General features: G+C 41.8%; 1 protein-coding gene across 1 annotated transcript; it reads right to left on the bottom strand.

Annotated features, from left to right (window-relative positions):
• Positions 1-1359: 1359 nt before the first annotated feature.
• On the bottom strand, positions 1360-18706 carry LOC103283433 (nucleolin-like). The gene is made up of 12 exons (XM_054722844.1): positions 18617-18706; positions 17719-17832; positions 15376-15703; positions 14820-14990; positions 14295-14381; positions 13678-13816; positions 12109-12233; positions 11331-11454; positions 7564-7721; positions 6491-6561; positions 1477-1561; positions 1360-1404 (listed from the first exon to the last, which is right to left on the bottom strand). The coding sequence occupies exons 1-11, from the start codon at positions 18704-18706 to the stop codon at positions 1496-1498; spliced, it is 1473 nt and encodes a 490-aa protein (XP_054578819.1). The 3' UTR covers positions 1360-1404; positions 1477-1495.
• Between the last annotated feature and the right edge of the window lie 1419 nt (positions 18707-20125).

Here is a 20125-nt window from a genome sequence, read left to right as displayed (position 1 = left end):
CGGACTTTGAGCTCCTGAAGCCTGGACTGCAGGCACTACCCTCTCGGTTCCATGTTACACTTGCAGCTTGAAGCTGCATGTAGTTATCGTCTCCCTCATTCGTATATAATCAGCCCACTGATGAGGGGGATCAGAGCATAATTTCCAGGGTGACCGACTGCTCTCCCCATACTGCCAGCAATATTGAATTATTTTATTTTTTCATTTTTCTTGCCAGCAATATTGAAATAAACACTCATAAATGATTCAACCCTGTCTCCTGCTTAATTTGGCTTAAGTAGTGACAGGAAACCTCGGAACCATTGTGTCCGGTTTCAACACTGCTCTGAACTGTGTCATGAATGAGAAATACACTTTTACTCTGTTGAGCCACTACGACTATGGGTCCATCTCTCTGAGGAGCTAGTAAACTTGAGACACTGGTGAAATAATTTTTTTGTATGGTATACATCACTACAGCTGTAAAACTAAGGAAGCAGCTCTTTGTTATTCATATGGAATGATCTCCAAGATAGCTTTAAATGAAAAAAAGCAAAGTACAGGGAAATGTGTATAACCTGTTAGTTTTTGTGTAAAAAAATAGGTGGGAAAAATAATGTAAACATAATTCCTTGTTCATGCTCAACAGTGGAGGGATAAAAGAAACCAGTATACTGGCTACTTCCATACAGGGGAACAGAGGGCCAGGGGAGGGGTAGGAGACCTATCAATATGCACCTGCTGAATTTTGAATGTGAATGTGTTTCTTAACTTAAAATTTTGGTTTTAATTAGGAAATGAAAAGGAGTATGCCAGAGACGTGGGCATGTTCAGATACTGGTGGGAGCCAGTACAAACAAAAATCCCTAAAGTACAGGGAGATCGAGGATAGAGGAAAGCCCTGAAGAGCTGTGAAGAGCAGGGGATAGAGATGAGCACGGGGCAGGGACCTGCCAAGCACAGGAAAAAGGTACCTTAGGACAGGAAGGGAGGAGGCTGGAGGCGTGCAACCCCAGGTAAGTGTACAAATGCGAACAGGAAGGGAGGGTGAAAGGGTTCTTCTCAAACAGCTTTTATTTAGAAGGTGAAGTTACCGAATGAGAATGAGAGGAGTGGTAGATTTAACTTATAGGGGAGAATAAGGGATCATGTGGACAAGGGAACAGGGAAATGAAGACGTTCAGGGAGCAGTGAGAGCTGGGCCAAGACAGGAGGCATGTATTTAGAACCAGACCCCTCATAGCACCAGTCCCTCACTCCCCCCCCCCCCCGTCACCTCCATCTTTCTCTTTGCTCAGTGGGGCTGATCCAGCGGAGCTTCTTCATGCTCATTAGTGGTTCCAGGACCTCTGCTGGGAGGCTGTCATTAGATATGATCTGTCTCTCCTTCCTGGGACAGCAGGGTTTCTCTGGCCTTCTCAGAACCTGGCAGGATGAAAGGGGGATCTCACCCCTGGAAATCAACCCTGTGGCTCATGTGAAGCCAAGAGAACTCACCTTGACTGGCAGAATCAAATCAATTCAGCCCTTGAAGTAAGTCACTCAGAAAAACAAATGCCAGATGATTTCTGTCATGTGGAATCTAGAAAATGAAATTAACAAGCAGAACAGAAATAGACTCATAGATACATTTTGACAGTTGCTAGAGGGGAGGGATTTCAGGTGATGGGTGAAAAAGGTGAAGGGATTAAGAAGTTTAAATTTAAAAAATAATAAATAAATAGTATAAATTGGTAGCTACAGAATAGTCAGAGATTGAAAGTATAGCACAGGGTCCTGGTCGGTGTGGCTCAGTTGGTTGGAGTGTCATCCCGTACACTGAAAGGTGGTGGGTTCGATCCCTGGTCTGGGCGTGTGTGGGAGGCAACCAATTGATGTTTCTTTCTCTCTCTCCTTTCCTTTCTCTAAATATTAATTTTTAAAAAATCTTTGAAGTACAGCATAGGGAATATAGCCAATAATCCTATATAATAAAATGGTAATAGGCAAATCAAATGACAGAACGACTGGTCGGTGTGCTCCCATGGGGGTGGGAGGGTGGGGGGGAGGGTACAGAGGGGGGATCGACTCTCAGCCAGAAGCTGGGCTGACAGCTGGAGAGTGCATCTGCAGTGGCGGGATGTCCGACTGCTGGCTTAGGCCCTCTCCCCATAACCCACTCCCTAAGCCTGTGGTTGGCAAAATGCAGCTTGTGAGCCACATGCGGCTCTTTGACCACTTGAGTGTGGCTCTTCCACAAAATATCACAGCCTGGGCTTGTCTATTTTGAAGAAGTGGCATTAGAAGTTTAAGTTTAAAAAATTTGGCTCCCAAAAGAAATTTCAATCATTGTACTGTTGGTATTTGACTCTGTTGACTAATGAGTTTGCCGACCACTGCCCTAAGCCATCAGTCGGACATCCCCCAAGGGCTCCTGGACTGTGAAAAAGGGCGCAGGCTGGGCTGAGGGACCGCGTCCCCACGACCCTCCCGCCCCCAGTGCACAAATGTCGTGTAGAGGGCCTCTAGTATTGTAATAAATATGTATGGCTTCAGATGGATATTAGATTAGGGTGATTGTTGAGTTAGTTATAGAAATGTCTAATCACTGGGTTGCACACCTGAAACTAACATAATGTTGTAATCAACTATAATTGAAAAATAAAAAATTGATTTTAGAGAGAAAGAGAAAAACATCGACATGTTGCTTTACCCATCCATGCATTCACTGCCTGACTCCTGCATGTGCCCGGCCCCTGACCAAACCTGCAACCCTGGTGCATCAGGATGACACTCCAACCAACTGAGCTAACAGGCCAGGGCTAAAAAACTATTTTTTATGTAGCAGTTTTGAGTTTACTGGTGTGTGTTTTTAAATTGAATTTTTAGAAAGGGACAAATGCAGGGATAGAAACATCGATATGTGAGACACAAATCGATTGGTTGCTTCCTGTATATGCCCTGACCGGGAATCAAACTGGCAACCTTCCAGCACAGACAACGCTCCAAACAGTTAAGCCATACTGGCCAGAAGTTAAAAAAAATTTTTTTTTAATATTATAGACTTTTGTAAAAAAACAACTGTCTTGAGCTTAGATGACTGGCAGATGTTTAGGATTTACTGTTATGTGGGGGAATGGGCGAGAGGGCAATAGAATTCAAAATGGTCCATACATAATACAGTCAAACCTCAGTTCCCGAACATCTCTCATCTTAAACAATACGGTTCTTGACCAAGTTGGTCACAGAAAAAATGTCTCAATTATAGACCAAAACTTCAGTTTTTGACCTGACAACGCTTTCCTGCTGATACCTCAGCATGACAAAATGCATCTGTCAGGCAACAAACAAAGGAGAGAATGCTTTTGTTTAGCACAATTTTAAAACATAGAGATTATCAAGAGTGCTAAGGTTGCTAAAGGGTGTGAAAGTGATCACAAAACAACAATCACAGGTAATGGAATAGGTAGAAAAACTGTTGATTGGATAAAGGAAAAGCAGTTAGCTGGTGATAGCATTCCTAAGGCAGTGATATATGAAAAATTCATTTAAGGCTAGTAGGGGTTGGTTCCATAAATTTAAGGAAAGTATTTATTTATAGATTAAACAGTGCACTATATGTGTATTGTATATAAGAAAGGTTTGGCTCAGTGGATAGAGCGTAGGCCTGTAGACTGAAGGGTCTGGTTCGATTTCGGTCAAGGGCACGTACCTCAGTTGCAGGCTCCATCCCTGGCCCTTGTTGGGGCTTGTGTGGGAGGCAACCAATCAATGTGTCTCTCTCACATTGATGTTTCTCTCTCTCCCCCCTCTTCCACTCTCTCTAAAAATCAATGGGAGGTGAGGAATCACAAAACATCCAGGGAATCATTTGGGAATCTGGAACGATTAATTCAATTTACATTATTCCTAGTGGGGGAAAAAATGATTTGGTTTTGGAACAAATCGCTTCTCGAACAGCCTTCCGGAAAGAATTAAGTTCAAGAAACGAGGAATACTCAACCATATAAAATAATGCATAGAAAACTAAAAGAAAACATGCCTAAATATTTATAGGGCTTACCTCTGGTTGTTGAAATTGTAGGGTTTTCCCTTTATTCTCTTATATTCTCCAAAAGTAAATAATATATACATATACACATGCATATATATATATGACTGCTATAATTAAACTGTTTATGTAGTTTCTGCAGCAATGAGCAGTCAAGTCCCAATTGTAGTTATGGGCCTTCTTCCTGGAAAAATGCTCATAAGCTCTTACACACATCAACATCCATTCTGCATCCCTTCAGGGTGGCCCCAATGCAAGGGCATGTCCATTTTTGCCTGTAGGAGGCAGAATGACTCCTGGGCCAGCCATGACTGTAAGCTGACCAATAATATTGAAATTTTAGCAGAAATGCACAAATCCAAAATGGAAGCATCAATTAATCCCATTGGCTATCCCATACCAGCTTGATCCATGGACGCAAGGTACTCTGACCTGAGCCCCACAATTGCAGCTGCAGGTCTGTGGTCCTTGGGGATAGGAATGCTCTAGGTATCTGAACATTCATTCTATCCAGCTGACTCTCTGGTTCACATCCTTGGCTCATGAGTGCCTTTAGGAAAATATGTGGCTACTTTTAGGGCAGAGGTTTATATACTTGTATAATTCTAGGGACCAGAAAGGCAAAGCATAGGAGAAATAAACTGCCAGGGTATAATCAAACTTTATTTTATGTTATAAGATACAAACAAATGATGCCAGAGATTGTGCTTTAAGTTGACATTAGAAAAATGTAATTTGGAAATGGAAATAATTATTCAGTTATTTTTTAATTTGTTACTCCTTAGGTTTGAAATCTAAATTTCACTGATGCCTGTCAGTCAATGTCAGGTTGAGGACCTCTCGTAGCAATATGCAGGAGCAAATTCATCTTTGAATCTTTTAACTGGGAACAATAGTTTTATTTTGTGTCATATCAGAAAATAGTTGCTCACAAATATATGTACTTCCAAACATAGACAGAATCTTTGCACAATGGCTTTTATATTTAGGGTAACTATTCCCAAGATATTTGAAGAATTCTGGGATTCCAACATCATCGTATTTAGTTTTCAATATAGTGTTGTGCTGCAATTCAATAACCTCCATTTGTAGCTCTTCATTCACATTATTAATATTAATTGAGAAAGGTGAGCTGAACAGTATAAGTTCGTTTTCATAAAGTTTGAAATCAGAGAACCTTTTTTGAAATTCAGTCTTCAACTCTTTAATTTTGGGAATGTAGTTCAGTCCATCACTTTCATTTTCAGAAACTAGTCTCAGCGTCGGGAAGTGGACCAGATTGTTTCTTGCCAAATGAGTTTCCCAAAGACACAATTTTGCTAGGAAAGAGCGAACTGCATGGTACATTTGTGTAACCATCTGCGAATGCCCTTGCAGAGCAACATCCAACATGTTTACATAAGTCATAATGTCAACCAAAAAGGCTAGGTCTTTGACCCAATCTTTGTTACGAAGCTGAGGCACAGATTTTCCTTTAGAAGACATGAAAAAGTCAATTTCTTCCAACAGTTCAAAAAACTGCTTTAGCACCATACCACGGCTCAGCCACTTCAGTTCCAGGTATGACAGGTTTCCATACTGTGTGTCTAACTCACTGAACAAAGCACTGAACTTCCTGTGGGTCGAGCCATGGGAATGCAGCCAGGTTATGGTGTAAATTACTATGTCCATGACATGATCCATTTGTAACTTTTTAGCACAAAGGGATTCTTGGAGAAAGAGGCCATGCACAGATTTAAGTTCTATGTCTTTGCAAAGCCCTGACACTTTAGACTTAAGTTTTGTAACAAGTTGCTTCACACCAACCGTTGCAGAATTACCATCTGTGCTAACACTTACTAATTTTGACCAGTCTACATCAAATTTTCTAAGACTTTTCTCAACACATAAAAATAAGTCATTTCCTGATGTTGTGCCCATCAGGGGTACCATGTCCAAAAGTTCCTCAGTCACATCAAAAGTTTCATCAACACCGCGAATAAATACAGCTAACTGGGGGGTGTTATTTATATAAGTGCTTTCATGAGCTGCAATAGAGAAAGCCACAAATGATTTAGCTTTTTCTTGCAAAGTGTCCTGTAAGCTCTCAGTCACATTGGCAACATGCTGCTCAGCAATATTACCAGTGAGATTGATGTTGGCAAACACTTGTCTCTGTTCAGGGCACAAAATCTCTGCAGCACTCAGTAGACATTCCTTTATAAACGCACCATCTGTAAGGGGTTTTGATGCTCGAGCAATTTTCTCACGTAACACGTAACTACATTTCATAGCAGCATCAGTTATTTTATTCACATTCAAAAGCAAATCATGTTCAAGTTTCAACCTTTTTTTCAGTTCACTGAGTTTTTTATCACGCATCTTTTCTGTATATCCAACAAGGTTCCTACTGTGGTTTGTTTCATAATGGCATCTTAGGTTATATTCTTTTGACACAGACAGACTCTCTTTGCATATTAAACACATAGGAACATTCTTTACCTCCACAAAGAAATAAGCTCTCTCCCATTTTTCTTGAAATGTGTGGCTTTCTTGTTCTATCTTTTGTTTTCCTATTTTTTGAAAGAGACAAATGCATAAGAAATGTTAAAATGTCATCTTTACTAATAGGGAAAAAAGTACTATGTTCGAAGAAAAAGTATTAACTATTTTTTCAAAGTGTAAGTGTGCTGTTCACTTGTTCAGAGTTAGGGAGAACTTAGAGAACGGTGGGGGCTGCACAAACAGCAAATGCCACAGTTAAAACGGCTGCTTCTGTCCAGGTGGCTGCAGACAGGTAGGACTTTGGGCAGGTAGGGCTGCAGCCACAGGACGCCCAGATTTCCTGATGTAGCAAAAGAAGCTGGGAATCCCAATTTTTATGTGAAATGTCTTGATTTTTAAAAACATTCATAACAAATTGTATTGCTTTTTCCTATAAATTTTGTATAAGCCACCACGCTTACCCATCAGATTAGGGACACTGGCTTGGGGTCTCTGATTTAAACCTGACAACTTTTCTTAAAAAGAATTAAATGTCTGAAGAGAACTAAATATCAAATTCTAAAACCACAATTTTGAGAGGTTGTTCAAACAGAAGCCTAAGGGTACCCAAAAAGGGGAACCAAACTGATGTATCTCAAAGTCCCATTTCTTTTTAATATGTTTTTATTGAATGTTTAACATGTTTTTAGGAATGGAGAGGGAGAGAGAGAGAGAAACATAGATCAGCTGCCTTCTACATGCCTGCAACTGGAGATCAAGCCAGAAACCCAGGCATGTGTCCTGACTGGGAATCGAACTGGGGACCTCTTGGTGCATCAGATGATGCTCAACCAAGAGCCACACCGGCCAGGCCTCAAAGAGCCATTTCTTTTACAGACATCAAGGTTGCAGTTAACTGGGACAATGCTCATTAGCTTGATATAATTATGAGGATGACTTACATATTTTTAATACAGAGAGAAAATTGTATTTAAAAGTGCCAGGTGCCCCTAACCTAATGCCAGCCCCTCCCTGGGAACCCCGGTGACATCCCTTATAAGTCTCCATCTACAGAGCTTTAGCATGCTTACCTCTCCAACTTCTGTTCTTCCTGGCTCTATCTTTTTGGCCTTGATTTTTCTCTCCAACATGCTCCAGAACTATGGCAAGCCCTCCAATTTCTGTTCCTTGCTTCTCTTCCAAGGTTCTCTCTGCATCAGCTTGTGACCTGAAGTCAATATAGGCAATCCTGCAGTTGTGGGGATGGGGTGGGGAGAGAGAACTGTCAACATTTAGTATTTGTATTTATGTCTTTTTAATTGGTAATACACACACGATTCAAAATGCAAAAAGGTAGATACTGTAAAGTCTTCCTGACACTCAATTTCTATCCTTAGAGATAATAAGCTGTACAAATAAAAAAGGAAATATACACATACTCTATTTTTTTATTATATATATATATATTATGGATTTCAGAGAGGGAGAGGGAGAGGGAGAGACAGAAATATCAATGATGAGAATCACTGATTGGCTGCCTCCTGCACGCCCCTACTGGGGGTCAAGCCTGCAACCTTGACTGGGAATCAAACCTTGACTTCCTGGTTCATAAGTCGACACTCAACCACTGAGCCACACCAGCAGGGCCACATATTCTACTTAATTCACCCACTTAAAGTATGCAATGGCCGAAACCGGTTTGGCTCAGTGGATAGAGTGTCGGCCTGCGGACTCAAGGGTCCCAGGTTCGATTCCAGTCAAGGGCATGTACCTTGGTTGCGGGCACATCCCCAGTAGGGGGTGTGCAAGAGGCAGCTGATCGATGTTTCTCTCTCATCGATGTTTCTAACTCTCTCTTCCTCTCTGTAAAAAAATCAATAAAATATATTAAAAAAAAAAAAAGTATGCAATGGTTTCTAGCATATTTACAGAATTATACAGTCATCACCATAATCTAATTTTAGAACATTTTCATCATCCCCAAAAGTATCCCTCAGCAGTCATTCTTCGTTCCCCCCACTCACTCCCATCCCCCAGCCACAGGCAACCACTACAATATTTTCCATAGATTTGCCTATTTTGGATATTTCATATAAATAGGATTATACAAACATGCAATCTTTTGTCTGGCTTCTTTCACTTAGCCTAATGTTTTTGAGTTTCATCCATGTTGTCATAGCATGTGTCAGTACTTCATCTCTTTTTATGACTGAATAATATTTCACTGTATGAAAAGTACCACATTTTATTTATCTGTTCATCAGCTGTTGTACATTCTGGGTTGTTTACACTTTTTAGCTAGCATGAATAAATCTGATATGAACATTCATAGAAATGTGTAGTTACGTTTTTATTTCTTTTGGGTAGATACCTAATAGTAGGATTACCAAACCATATGGCAACTGTATGTTTAACATTTTGAGAAACTGCAAAACTGTTTTCCAAAACAACTGCTCTATTTTGCATTCCCACTAGCAATGTATGAGGACTCCAATTTCTCCACATCCTTGCCCGAACTTGTTACTGTCTGCCCTTTTTATTATAGGCATTCCAGTGGGTGTGAAGTGGTATCACATCATGGTTTTGATTTGCATTTCCTTAATGACTAATATTGAGCATCTTTTCATGTGCTTATTGGCCACTTGTGTATCTTATTTGAAGAAATGTCCATTCAAATCTTTTTAAATTGGTTTTTTTTTTATTGATTTTACAGAGAGGGGGAGGGATAGTTAGAAACTTCAATGAGAAACATCAATCAGCTGCCTCCTGCACACTCTCTATTGGTGATCAAGCCTGCAACCAAGGTAATGCCCTTGACCAGAATAGAACCTGGGACCCTTTAGTCCACAGGCTGATGTCTATCCACTGAGCCAAATTGGCTAGGGCCGTGGTCGGCAAACTGCGGCTCAAGAGTCACATGCGGCTCTTTGGCCCCTTGAGTGTGGCTCTTCCACAAAATACCACGGCCTGGGCAAGTCTATTTTGAAGAAGTGGCGTTAGAAGAAGTTTAAGTTTAAAAAATTTGGCTCTCAAAAGAAATTTCAATCATTGTACTGTTGATATTTGGCTCTGTTGACTAATGAGTTTGCCGACCACTGGGCTAGGGCAATTGGGTTGTCTTTTAATTTCTGAGTTGTATGAGTTCTTTCTATGTTCTGAATACAAGTTTCTTATTAGATACATGATTTGCAATATTTTCTTCCAGTGTGTGGTTTCTTTTGACTTTTTGGATAGTATCCTTTGAAGTACAAATGTTTTTTTGATAAAGCCTAACATCTCAATCTTCTGTTTTATTGTTTGTGCAATAATATCTTAACCTAGTATCACAAAGATTTACTCTTGTGTGTTTTTTCTAAGTTTTAACTCTTACCTTTAGATATTAGATCCATTTTGAATTACTTTTATGATGTGTCCCCCATTGTGCTTTTTTTCTTTCTTTCTCTCTTTTTTTCTCCCATTATGTCTTTTTTTTTTTTAATGTTTTTATTGATTTTTAGAAAGATAGGAAGGGAAAGAGAGAGATAGAAACATCAATGAGAAACATCAACCAGCTGCCTCCTGCATACCCCCTACTGGAGACTGAGCCTACAACCTGGGCATGTGCCCTGACTGTGAACTGAGCTGGCGATCTCCTTCCTGGTGCATAGAGAACACTCAACCAACTGAGCCACACCAGACAGGGCAGTAAGAATATTCTTGAAGAGAATGCACCACACTCATTTCTGACTTAGGCAATATGCTTTATTTCATATGGTCATGGATTTCTGGGCTTCTCTTAGCTCCCCTTTGTAAAAAATCTTCATATAAAGGAATTATTCTAAACATTTAAGTTTATCTAACTACAACTTAATTAAATAAAGTTAGATAATTAATACAGCTTTTGGCAAGAATTTCTGTTTTGTTGTTGCTGACCATAAGCATGCAGAGTGCCCGCCAATCTCCTCACAGCAAACACTGCGAACAATTTGGGATTTCTGCTTTCAGACTTGTTTTCTAAATCTGCATGATTCTTTTCTAGAGATTATGTTCATCAGAATATACTGGCATAAATTGTTTTAGAGTACACCTACACCAACAAATTTAGCTCAAATGTGTCTGGAAACCTGATATTCAATTTTCATCTCACTGAAAATCCCTTCAAAGTACATTCTATTCCATCCATTCTAACTTCACCATATTCACCCTCTTACCCTATCAAAGCTTGGACACACGGTGATAATTTTCATTAACTGCTCACAATATAATTCTTTTTTTTAATCCTCACCCCAGGATATTTTTCCCATTGATCTTTAGAGAGAGAATGGAAGGGAGAGAGAAGGGGGAGAGAAAGAGAAACATTGATGAGAGAGAGACACATCGACTAGCTGCTTCCCACATGCACCCGACCTGGGATCAAACCTGCAACCCAGGTACAAGCCCTCGACTAGGAATCAAACCTGCGACTATCCATCTGAAGGCCAACACTCTAACCACCGAGGCAAACTGGCCAGGGCTCACAATATAATTCTAACAGACCAATTTAATGTTCTGTTTTGGTACCTGCCCAGCAAGTCACCAAGTGTGTTATTTTACTGGAGCTAGCCCTGAAGAGTGAAGATAACCTATGAATGAATTCTTCCAATCTTCAATCTTGTATTTGGTCGGTAAGTCTCCATTTCTCTATGATACCTCTCTATGATACCACCATAGTTTTCTACCAGGGTCTGGCTGTGCATCGTATGCCTTCTAATAACAAGGCTACTTAACTACTCTTTTGTTCTCTAAAATCAGACATCAATGATTTGGGAGAATGGAATGAAATTGTCACGTTTCAATCCAGTAGACATGTATTCTTTTCAGTACGAGGTACGAAACATACCTTTTACTTATCCCATCATGGCTCAGAAATCTGATTTGAAAAGCATCCTCAAACACTTCCTTTAGTTCATGCTCAGTGACCTTGCTAGGCAAGTTCTTGATCAAAAGTGTTTTGGCATTTCGATCTACATAAATAGAAAAGAATATTTTTAGTCTGTGTTTAGATCTCATAGGCATCAAAAGTTCTCTCCGAGAGAAAGAATATTTCACAAGAGTTGAAGAGAGGAAACAACAATGCATACTCCTTCAAATATTTGAACTAAACGAATATTTGAACATATAGGTTGGGCGAGGGCCTATGCTTCATGCTGGCTGTGAAAATACAGGATTGTGGTCTTGTTGGGGAAAAACCAGTACATAGACAATCCCATAATTAAAAATTGTGCTAAGTGCCAGGAGGGAAAAGTAAAAGGGGAGATGAGAACATTTAGTGGAGAAGACATAGCCTCGTCTGGGGTAAGGGAAATGTTTCCAGATCTGAGGAAGTGACCTTTAAGCTGGATGGGCTGCAGGTAGCCAGGGCATGAGTCCTGCAGTGAACATGCGACAAAGAAGATAAGGTAGAAAATGACAGACAGGAAGGTAAAGAACACTGTGACAGAGAAGGTGGGCCAGGCAGCTTGAGCTCGGGGAATGAGAGCACGGCAGATCAAGTTGGTGCTGTGGAAGTAGGTGACCTGTTGGTAACTGAGGAGCATGGAATAAGACAGAAGATGATATTCCTAACTGATGCAGTCTTTTAGATAGGTATCTATAAACAAATTACCTTATTTGCATACCTTTCTTTGTTTCCTTTCCCTTTGGTTTCTTCAATTTAATTTCATACCCAAGGACCTTTGTCTCACTGAGTTCCAGGGCTTTTTCCTGATCGTCAACAGATTTAAAATTCACATAACCAAATCTCCTACAGAGAGAAAGAAGAAAGGAAAACACACACACACACACACACACACACACGTTAAATCAAGAGGCACAAGCCTTCTGGTTGGCTCATCACACTGGTGAATTAGTATCAAGTGGAAATTAGTATCAAGTAAAAAGCAGTTGCCGAATTTACAATTTCAAACGAAGGCTCCACCAACTGGCAATATCAGTGCCAGGGAGTCCCCAGAGAATAGTGGTTCTCACCAGCGAGTTTGGCAATATCTGGGGATATTTTTGGCTGTTACAACTGGGGCAGTGCTTCTATTACCTTGTGGGTAAAATCCAGGGAAGCTGCTAAACAGCCTACAATGAACTTGACAGCCCACCACACAAAGGTCAACCATGCCAAGGTTGAGAAGCCCTGTTCTAGAGCAAGGACTGGTTTTCTGTTTAATAACTGACCAAATTTAACCAAAAGCTATAGAAAACGAAGCTTAAAATGACAAGTTTTCGAACTTTTATTTTTAAGAAGCAGCCATCTGCATTTGTTTACAGGAACAAAAATATTATTCCTAATGTGGAATTGTTAACAAACTCAAGGGCTGTTACAGTAACAATTTTTTCTTAATACAAAAGGAATCCTTATTTACTGCAAATGCAACAATATTCCAAAATATAGCTAACCAAAACTGGAAGAAGAGCCAGGGGACAGGCTCTGGAGCCGGAGTGCTTGGCTCAAATCTTGGCTCTGCCCTTTCTCGCTGTGATCCTGGGCATGCAGCATAACTTCTCTGTGCCTTAATCACCTCTTCTACGAAATGGGGATAATGACAATAATCACCACAGAGGACTGTCTTATGGAGTCAGTGAGTTACATAAATAAGAAACTAAGAGCAACACCTGGAACAGTGAGCACCCAGCAAATGTTTACTAGTATGATTACCTTTCATTTCTACCTGAGAAATTCTGAGTTGTACAAAACAGGCTTACACCTAAGACATATGCTTTTGATGAGAAAGAAGTGAGAAAGGATGAAATTCAACTCAGCAAAAAAGCAGAACTGATGCAACTATATTTACCACCAAAGCTGGGGGTTTTGTGATTAAATCTGTGACTTGGCTAAAATAATTCTAGGCAAATAACATTGCTCACAGTTGAAAAATGATGAAAATATGTTTCTGTAAAGACTTGGAAGATCTTGGGATTATTTTAATGCTTTGGTTGGGAAAATTGGATAGTGAAGTTTAATCTTGTAAGTTTAATAAACAAGCCATTGAAGGGTTTTAAATACTCATTTTGAACTGCAAGAGACTGAGGTAAAATCCCACCAAAGGGCAAAGAGCAAGTAATAGAAAGATATGACAAAATGAAAGTCTAGTAACCCACCGTGAGACAGAAAGCGACTGGGACTCCTAAATTCTCCAGGGACAGTACGTGCTAGGCTGATAAACTCTTAACAACATTCTTAATTTACCGGTATTTACCTGGACGAGCTGACTCTGACACCAACAACTGTGAGTTCATTTTTAGCAAAAAATTCCCTGAGACCAGTTTTTAGTTCAGCAGCAGTTTTGTTGAAATTCAGGTTTCCAACAAACAGTTTGAAAGTTACAGGTGGTTCAGCTGCCATACAAAAAGGTAAAACAACAACAACACACACACAAGTCAAATAAGCAGTTCAGAAAGAATGATGCTAAAAGAAAATTCATTCAAGACTGGTGTATTATAACATCCCTGCTCATCATTTAAGATTTGGTTTTCCTGCTCATCATTTAAGATTTGGTTTTCACCAAGAAAAAATTCTCTATGTGTCCCTTATATTTTAAAACACAGGGAAGAGCCCTGGCCAGTGTTCTCAGTGATTAGAGCATTGGCTTGCACACCTGAAGGTCTCAGATTGGGTTCCCAGTCAAAGGCACATACCTGGGTTGCAGATTCAATCCCCACCCCTGGTCTCGGCTTGTGAGGGAGGCAATTAATCAGTGTGTCTCTCTCTCTCCCCCCTCCCTCTCTCCCTTCCTTCCACTCTCTCTAAACAGCAATGGAAAAAATATCCTTGGGTGAGAATTAACAAAACAAAACAACACAGCAAAGGAGTTACCTTCTAATTTCTGTTTTTTGGTTTCAGGGGAAGTCTTCTGTTTGGCCATTTTCTTCTTCTGTTTATGAGGTGTTTTTTTAATATGATCTGTGGGCAAAAGCCAAAATATTGTATTTTTACTGATCTGTCTGTGCCACTAGTAAGTAAACTGGAAGCTCTTACACTGTCCACAAATATACCTGTTATGCCTATTCTTTACAAGACACATGGATTAGTTCTGGTCAAAATACTTTTAAAAGCATTTATATCGCTAATATTGGCCACCATTTAACATAGCCAATTTGGGTCATTCTGACCCTCCTCCTCTCCCTCTTCCTCCTCATAGCCTTTGTCATCACAGTGGTTGTCCTGCTCATCCTCCTTGACCCCCACAGGAAAGGCTTTTCTCCCTCTGGACCACGGAGAATTCATAGCTTCTTTTTCAGAATCTAAATGAAAACTCACCCAATCAATTCTTGACACATATTCAAGTACCTCCTTTAAATAAAACTCAGACCAATACACTTTAGAATCTAACTCAATTACCTTCCTCTTCCTCCACCTCCACCTCCACCTCCACCACATCTTCATCTTTATCCTCTTTGTCATCATTCTCTTCGTCTTCATTTTCTGTGCTCTTAGCCTTCACAGGAATAGCTTTTACGGGAGCTTTCTTGCCTTTGGCTGGTGCAATCTCCATAGGTTCTTCTTCAGAGTCTGAAAGAGAAGCTACCTAGTCAAAAATTCAAGAGAATTATCCCCAAACCAACATTAGTTCCAGATAAATCTAAAGGAAAATATACATAATACAACACGTGCTTAGCAGTTATAGCAAGAATTAACAGATTACTTGGAAGCAAAACCCTATATTATGAAAACTACTCATAGAATGTGCTGTGTTAAACATTTTATCAGGGGCAGGCAATCATTCATGGCTACCACCCTAGTACACAACCAGCACAGAGAATCCCTGGGAGAATTTTTATCTACCCCCATGGTGTCATGGAAGGAGTATGTTTGCATGTTGCCGACCCATCCCACAATCTCACCCCTAATGTACCTTGCAAACAAGAGCCCAAGGACTACCAGTAGAACGCCTTACCATCTTCTTTGTCATCATCCTCATCGTCCAAGAAAGGGGCAACAGCAGTAGCTTTCATCACTACTGGCTCAAATTCATCCTCATCCTCCTCTTCACTGTTGCCATCATCTTCCTTATCACCATCTTCCTTCTTGGCATTCTTGTCATTCCTTGCTCCCTTGTCTGGGGTGGCTGCTTCCTTCTTACCAGGGGTTGCTATGGCTTTGGCTGGTGTAATTGCTGCCTCTTTGCCAGGGGTGACAACTGCAAGTTTTTCTGTTGGAGAAACCATCACCTTCTTTCCTGGAGTTGTGGTAGCCTTCTTTCCTTTTTTCTGAGGAATGATAACCTCAAGATTAAATAAAAACAAACATGAGTCACTAGGCTGATGTGGATCAGTTGTTGAGCATCAACCTACAAACCAGGAGGTCACAGTTTGATTCCAGGTCAGGACATATGCCCGGGCTGTGGGCTCAATCCCTAGTGGGAGGCATGCAGGAAGAAGCCGATCAATGATTCTCTCTAATCATTGATGTTTCTATGTCTCCCTCTCCCTTCCTCTATGAAATCAATAAAAATATATTTTAAAACAAACAAACATGAGTCTATTTTCAAACTCAAAAAGGGAGTATTGGTCCCTCATAAATGAGCACTAAATTCTGGCACTGCCTTCTGGTTCAAAACCACATGCATTAGATATATGCTAACATGTTAAACTATAGCATCATGTTACATGTCCTTCTCTGTACCTGTGCAGTCACAATCCTTATTTTCAAGTAAAATGACTAATCATAATGAACCCTTCAAATACCTCTGGACCCATACCTGTTAGTTTCTATACCTCATACTCTAAGCCAGTGATGGCGAACCTATGACACGCGCGTAGCCATTTCTGATGACACGCGGCCGCTGAGGCGGCTGCATGCCGAGGATGAAACATTTGCTGCTCCTGAGGATGAAACATTTGCGAAATAATGTTTTTTTCCTCAAAGTGCCACACTACCCGAGTTATGCTCAGTTTTTTGGCGAAGTTTGACACACCAAGCTCAAAAGGTTGCCCATCGCTGCTCTAAGAACTTCAGCTTGGAAGCAGCATACCCTAAATGCAGTCTGAAAATAGACTGTCTAGATCCCATCTGCTACTGTGTGGCTCTAGGAGAGTTTTTTAAAATATATTTTTATTGATTTCAGAGAGGAAGGGAGAGGGAGAGATAGAAACATCAATGAGAGAGAATCATTGATCAGCAGACTCCTGCACGCCCCCTACTGGGGATCGAACCCACAACCCAGGCATGCGCCCTTGAACGGAACTGAAGTCTGCAAGCAGATGCTCTATCCACTAAGCCAAACCAGTTAGGAATAGGAAAGATTTTTTTTAAAGCCTCGCTTTTTTTTCTCTTCTGAAAATGATAACGTTACATGTTGTTTTGAGGATTATGAATTAATTTCTGTAACTAAGAGCTCTAACTGTTTAAGTGTTATTAAATCATTTGGGGAGGTGGTATAAAGTTCACTGAAAGCTCAGTATTAGGACCAGAGATAAAATGAGTATCAATTAGGCTGGACAGTCCTTGCAAAATTAATACAGAGTGAGCAGTTAGCTTGATAAAAACATTATCTACATTCAAGTCACACTCAAAGCTACTTTTTGTTGACCACCAGTTTTATCAAGTTATGTGTTAAAATAAAACTTGTAGTTGTCTTCACAGTAAGCAACAGTAGCCAGGAGTACCAGAGTATCATTATCAGCACAAAGGGAGGTGGCGTTCCTCACTCCACAACATTAGAACACAGTGACTAGTGTTACAAAATTTGTACAAAGAACAGAGACCTGCCCAGCCGGTGTACCTCTGTGGTTGAGTGTCGCCCTATGAACCAGGAGGTCACAATTCCATTCCTAGTCAGGGCACATGCTCCAGTTGTGGACTTGATCCCCAGTAGGGGGAGTGCATATATATTTTTTTAAAGAACAGAGACCTGCTTGGCAGCTAGGAAAGGAATCTGGTAAGGCTAACCTCAGACCTGAATAGAATGCTCAGCACTGCCACACACAAGACAGCTAACTGTCCAGGCTGTTTCCTCCCCTAGCATGTGGGGCTACCATGTTGAAACTGGAAAAATGATTTAATATATCATCACGCTAAGCCCTGTAGAAGGCACATAAGGAGGAGGCTCCAGATTTTTTTCTCTCAAGCTCATCCAAATATTTACCCTTATGGTATTTTGACAGGTCAATGAAGAGCTTGTGAAACACTCAACCATTACAACAGGACATATATGAAGGAATACAATCTTCCCTTTGCCATTATTTTCAGACATACAACACGACTGTATATGACTCTGCATTAAATTGTACATAATTACCTCTTCTCCACTGCTTTCATCTTCTTCATCTGACATTTCCTCATCTTCACTATCTTCTTCTACCTCCTTTGGAGAAGAAGCCATTTTCTTGGGATCACCTTGATTTTTACCAGCCTAAGACAGACAATTATTAGCACATTACACCTCCCACATTTCAGGCCACTCACATTTTGCCTGCAGTCATCTCCCTTCCTCAGAATCCACTTTTCATTCTGTTAAACATTACAAATAAGATAAACCAATCTTAGGTAAAAAAGATAATTTTAGCCCTTGCTTGTTTGGCTCAGTGGCTAGAACATTGGCCTGGGGCTTGAAGGGTCCCCAGTTCAATTCTGGTCTAGGGCACGTACCTCGGTTACAGGGCCTGGGCCCTGGTTTGGGGCCCATGCAGGGGGCAACCAATGGCTGTGTTTCTCTCACATTGATATTTCTGTCTTTCCCTCTCTTTAAAACTTAATGGAAAAATATCCTTGTGTGAGGATTAAAAATAAAATAAAAAACAATTTCAAATAAATGATCTCCCTCCTCCTATTGCCTTCATTTAGCACACCTGTTTTAAAAATTATACTTCCAGCCCTCAGTGGTTTGGCTCAGTGGACAGAGCCTCTGGTCCTCGATGGGATTCCTAGTCAGAGCACATGCCTGGGTTACAGGCTCCCATCCCCAGTGGGGGCGTGCAGGAGGCAGCTGATCAATGATTCTCTCTCATCATTGATGTTTCTCTCCCTCTCCCTTCCTCTCTGAAATCAATAAAAAACAAACAAAGAAACCCTTAAAAAAGCCTTCTGGCACCTTATCCCACCCCTCTCCTCTGAACTTAAGTTGGGGCAATTTTAAAGAACAACCATGTCTTAACCTAACTAGACTTCAAAAATGAAGCAATCCGGCTGCTCCCCACCTCGTGGAACGACCTGCGGGGCCCGGCCCACGTGGCGGGCCACCCAAGGCACGTGCCCCGCTCCCGCCTGTCCCAGGAGTTTGGCCTCATCGCTCCACCCCAAGGCCCAGCGCCTCCTCCCCACGCTCAGTCCCGACGTCTTTCCCCGCTGCACCAACCACCCGCAACACCTGCCGAAGCTCTTCACCTCGCTACCAAGTACCCAAAAAACGCAAGACCTCCGCGCTAATCACGCGAGACTTTGCGCAGCACGACGCCCTCGAATGCGCCAGGGATGGCGCGCAGACCCTCCTCCTCGCGGCGCCCCGCGCGCGTTCCTCAGGAAACGGGCCTCGACGTTCGTGCTCACGCGAGGAAGGCCTCTTATCTTTGTGGGTTACAACGGAGGCGTGTGTGGCGGGTGAGTGGGGCAGACGAGCCTAGAGGCACCGAACAACGTCAAGGGGGCCGCTGCTACGGAAGATTCTGGCGCGTGTGTTTCGCTACCAGCTCGAGTTCGAGCCTGAGGCGAAAGATCCTCTTTGGAAAGTCGACGTCTGTGCCTTCGTCACTCCATTTCAACCAACCAGAGTTCGCGCTCATTCCATGAGCCAATCGCGGACGTCGTGGGGCGGGGCCTGGAGTGGGCTGGCCAAGGCCGCCGGAAGAGAGGGTGGAGATTCCGTTTCTGGGTCGGGCCGGAGAGCGGAGGAAAAGGGGTGGGGAGCAGGGATCAGGGATCCGCTTTGTGCGAGGCCGGCGCAGATGGGGTGGTGGGCGCACGGCTACTGAAGTGGCCCTCCGCGGCCGGTGCTTGCGGAGCCTGCGCCTTGGGACGGACATTTTTGGCGCCGCGTATGCCGGTCTTGGGGGCCGTGGATATTGGCCCTCCCTCTCCTGTTCCCGCAAGAGTCGGGATCCTGTCGACTGGGGCAGAGGGCCTTGACATCCCCGTCCCTCACTCCACGCCCAGCCTCCCGCCGCTTGGAGAAAGGAATTCGCACCCGTTTCCCTGCTGATGAGCCCAAGAGACCTAAGTTCACAACGCCAGGGTGGGAGGCCCACCTTAACCTCAGGCCAGAAAATCCCCGGTCTGCAGGTGCTGAGAGCTTTTAATAAAGGCAGTCACGTTGATGGAGAGAGAAATATGTGAATCTTTATTGCAAACTTAAAAACATTTTATTGTGAATATTTTCAAATATACATTAAGTAGAGAAAATTAAAAATGAATCCTCTTTTACCCATCACCCAGCTTCAAAACCAATATTTTTAAAAATATATCTTTATTGATTTCTGAGAGGAAGGGAGAAACATCAATGATGAGAATCATTGATTGGCTGCCTCCTGCACGACCCCTACTGGGGACTGAGGGTGCAACCCAGACCCAAATCAAACCTTGGACCCTTCAATCCACAGGCTGACGCTTTATCTACTGAGCCGAACCAACTTGGGCAAAACTTCAATATTTTTGCCATTCTTTTCTCAACTATTCCCTGCCCCACTTTTACCTCCTCACCCCTTCCCTTTCCC

This window comes from Eptesicus fuscus, chromosome 11 (assembly GCF_027574615.1).
Source record: "Eptesicus fuscus isolate TK198812 chromosome 11, DD_ASM_mEF_20220401, whole genome shotgun sequence".
Taxonomy (NCBI): domain Eukaryota; kingdom Metazoa; phylum Chordata; class Mammalia; order Chiroptera; family Vespertilionidae; genus Eptesicus; species Eptesicus fuscus.
This window is presented reverse-complemented; position numbering and strand designations above follow the sequence as displayed.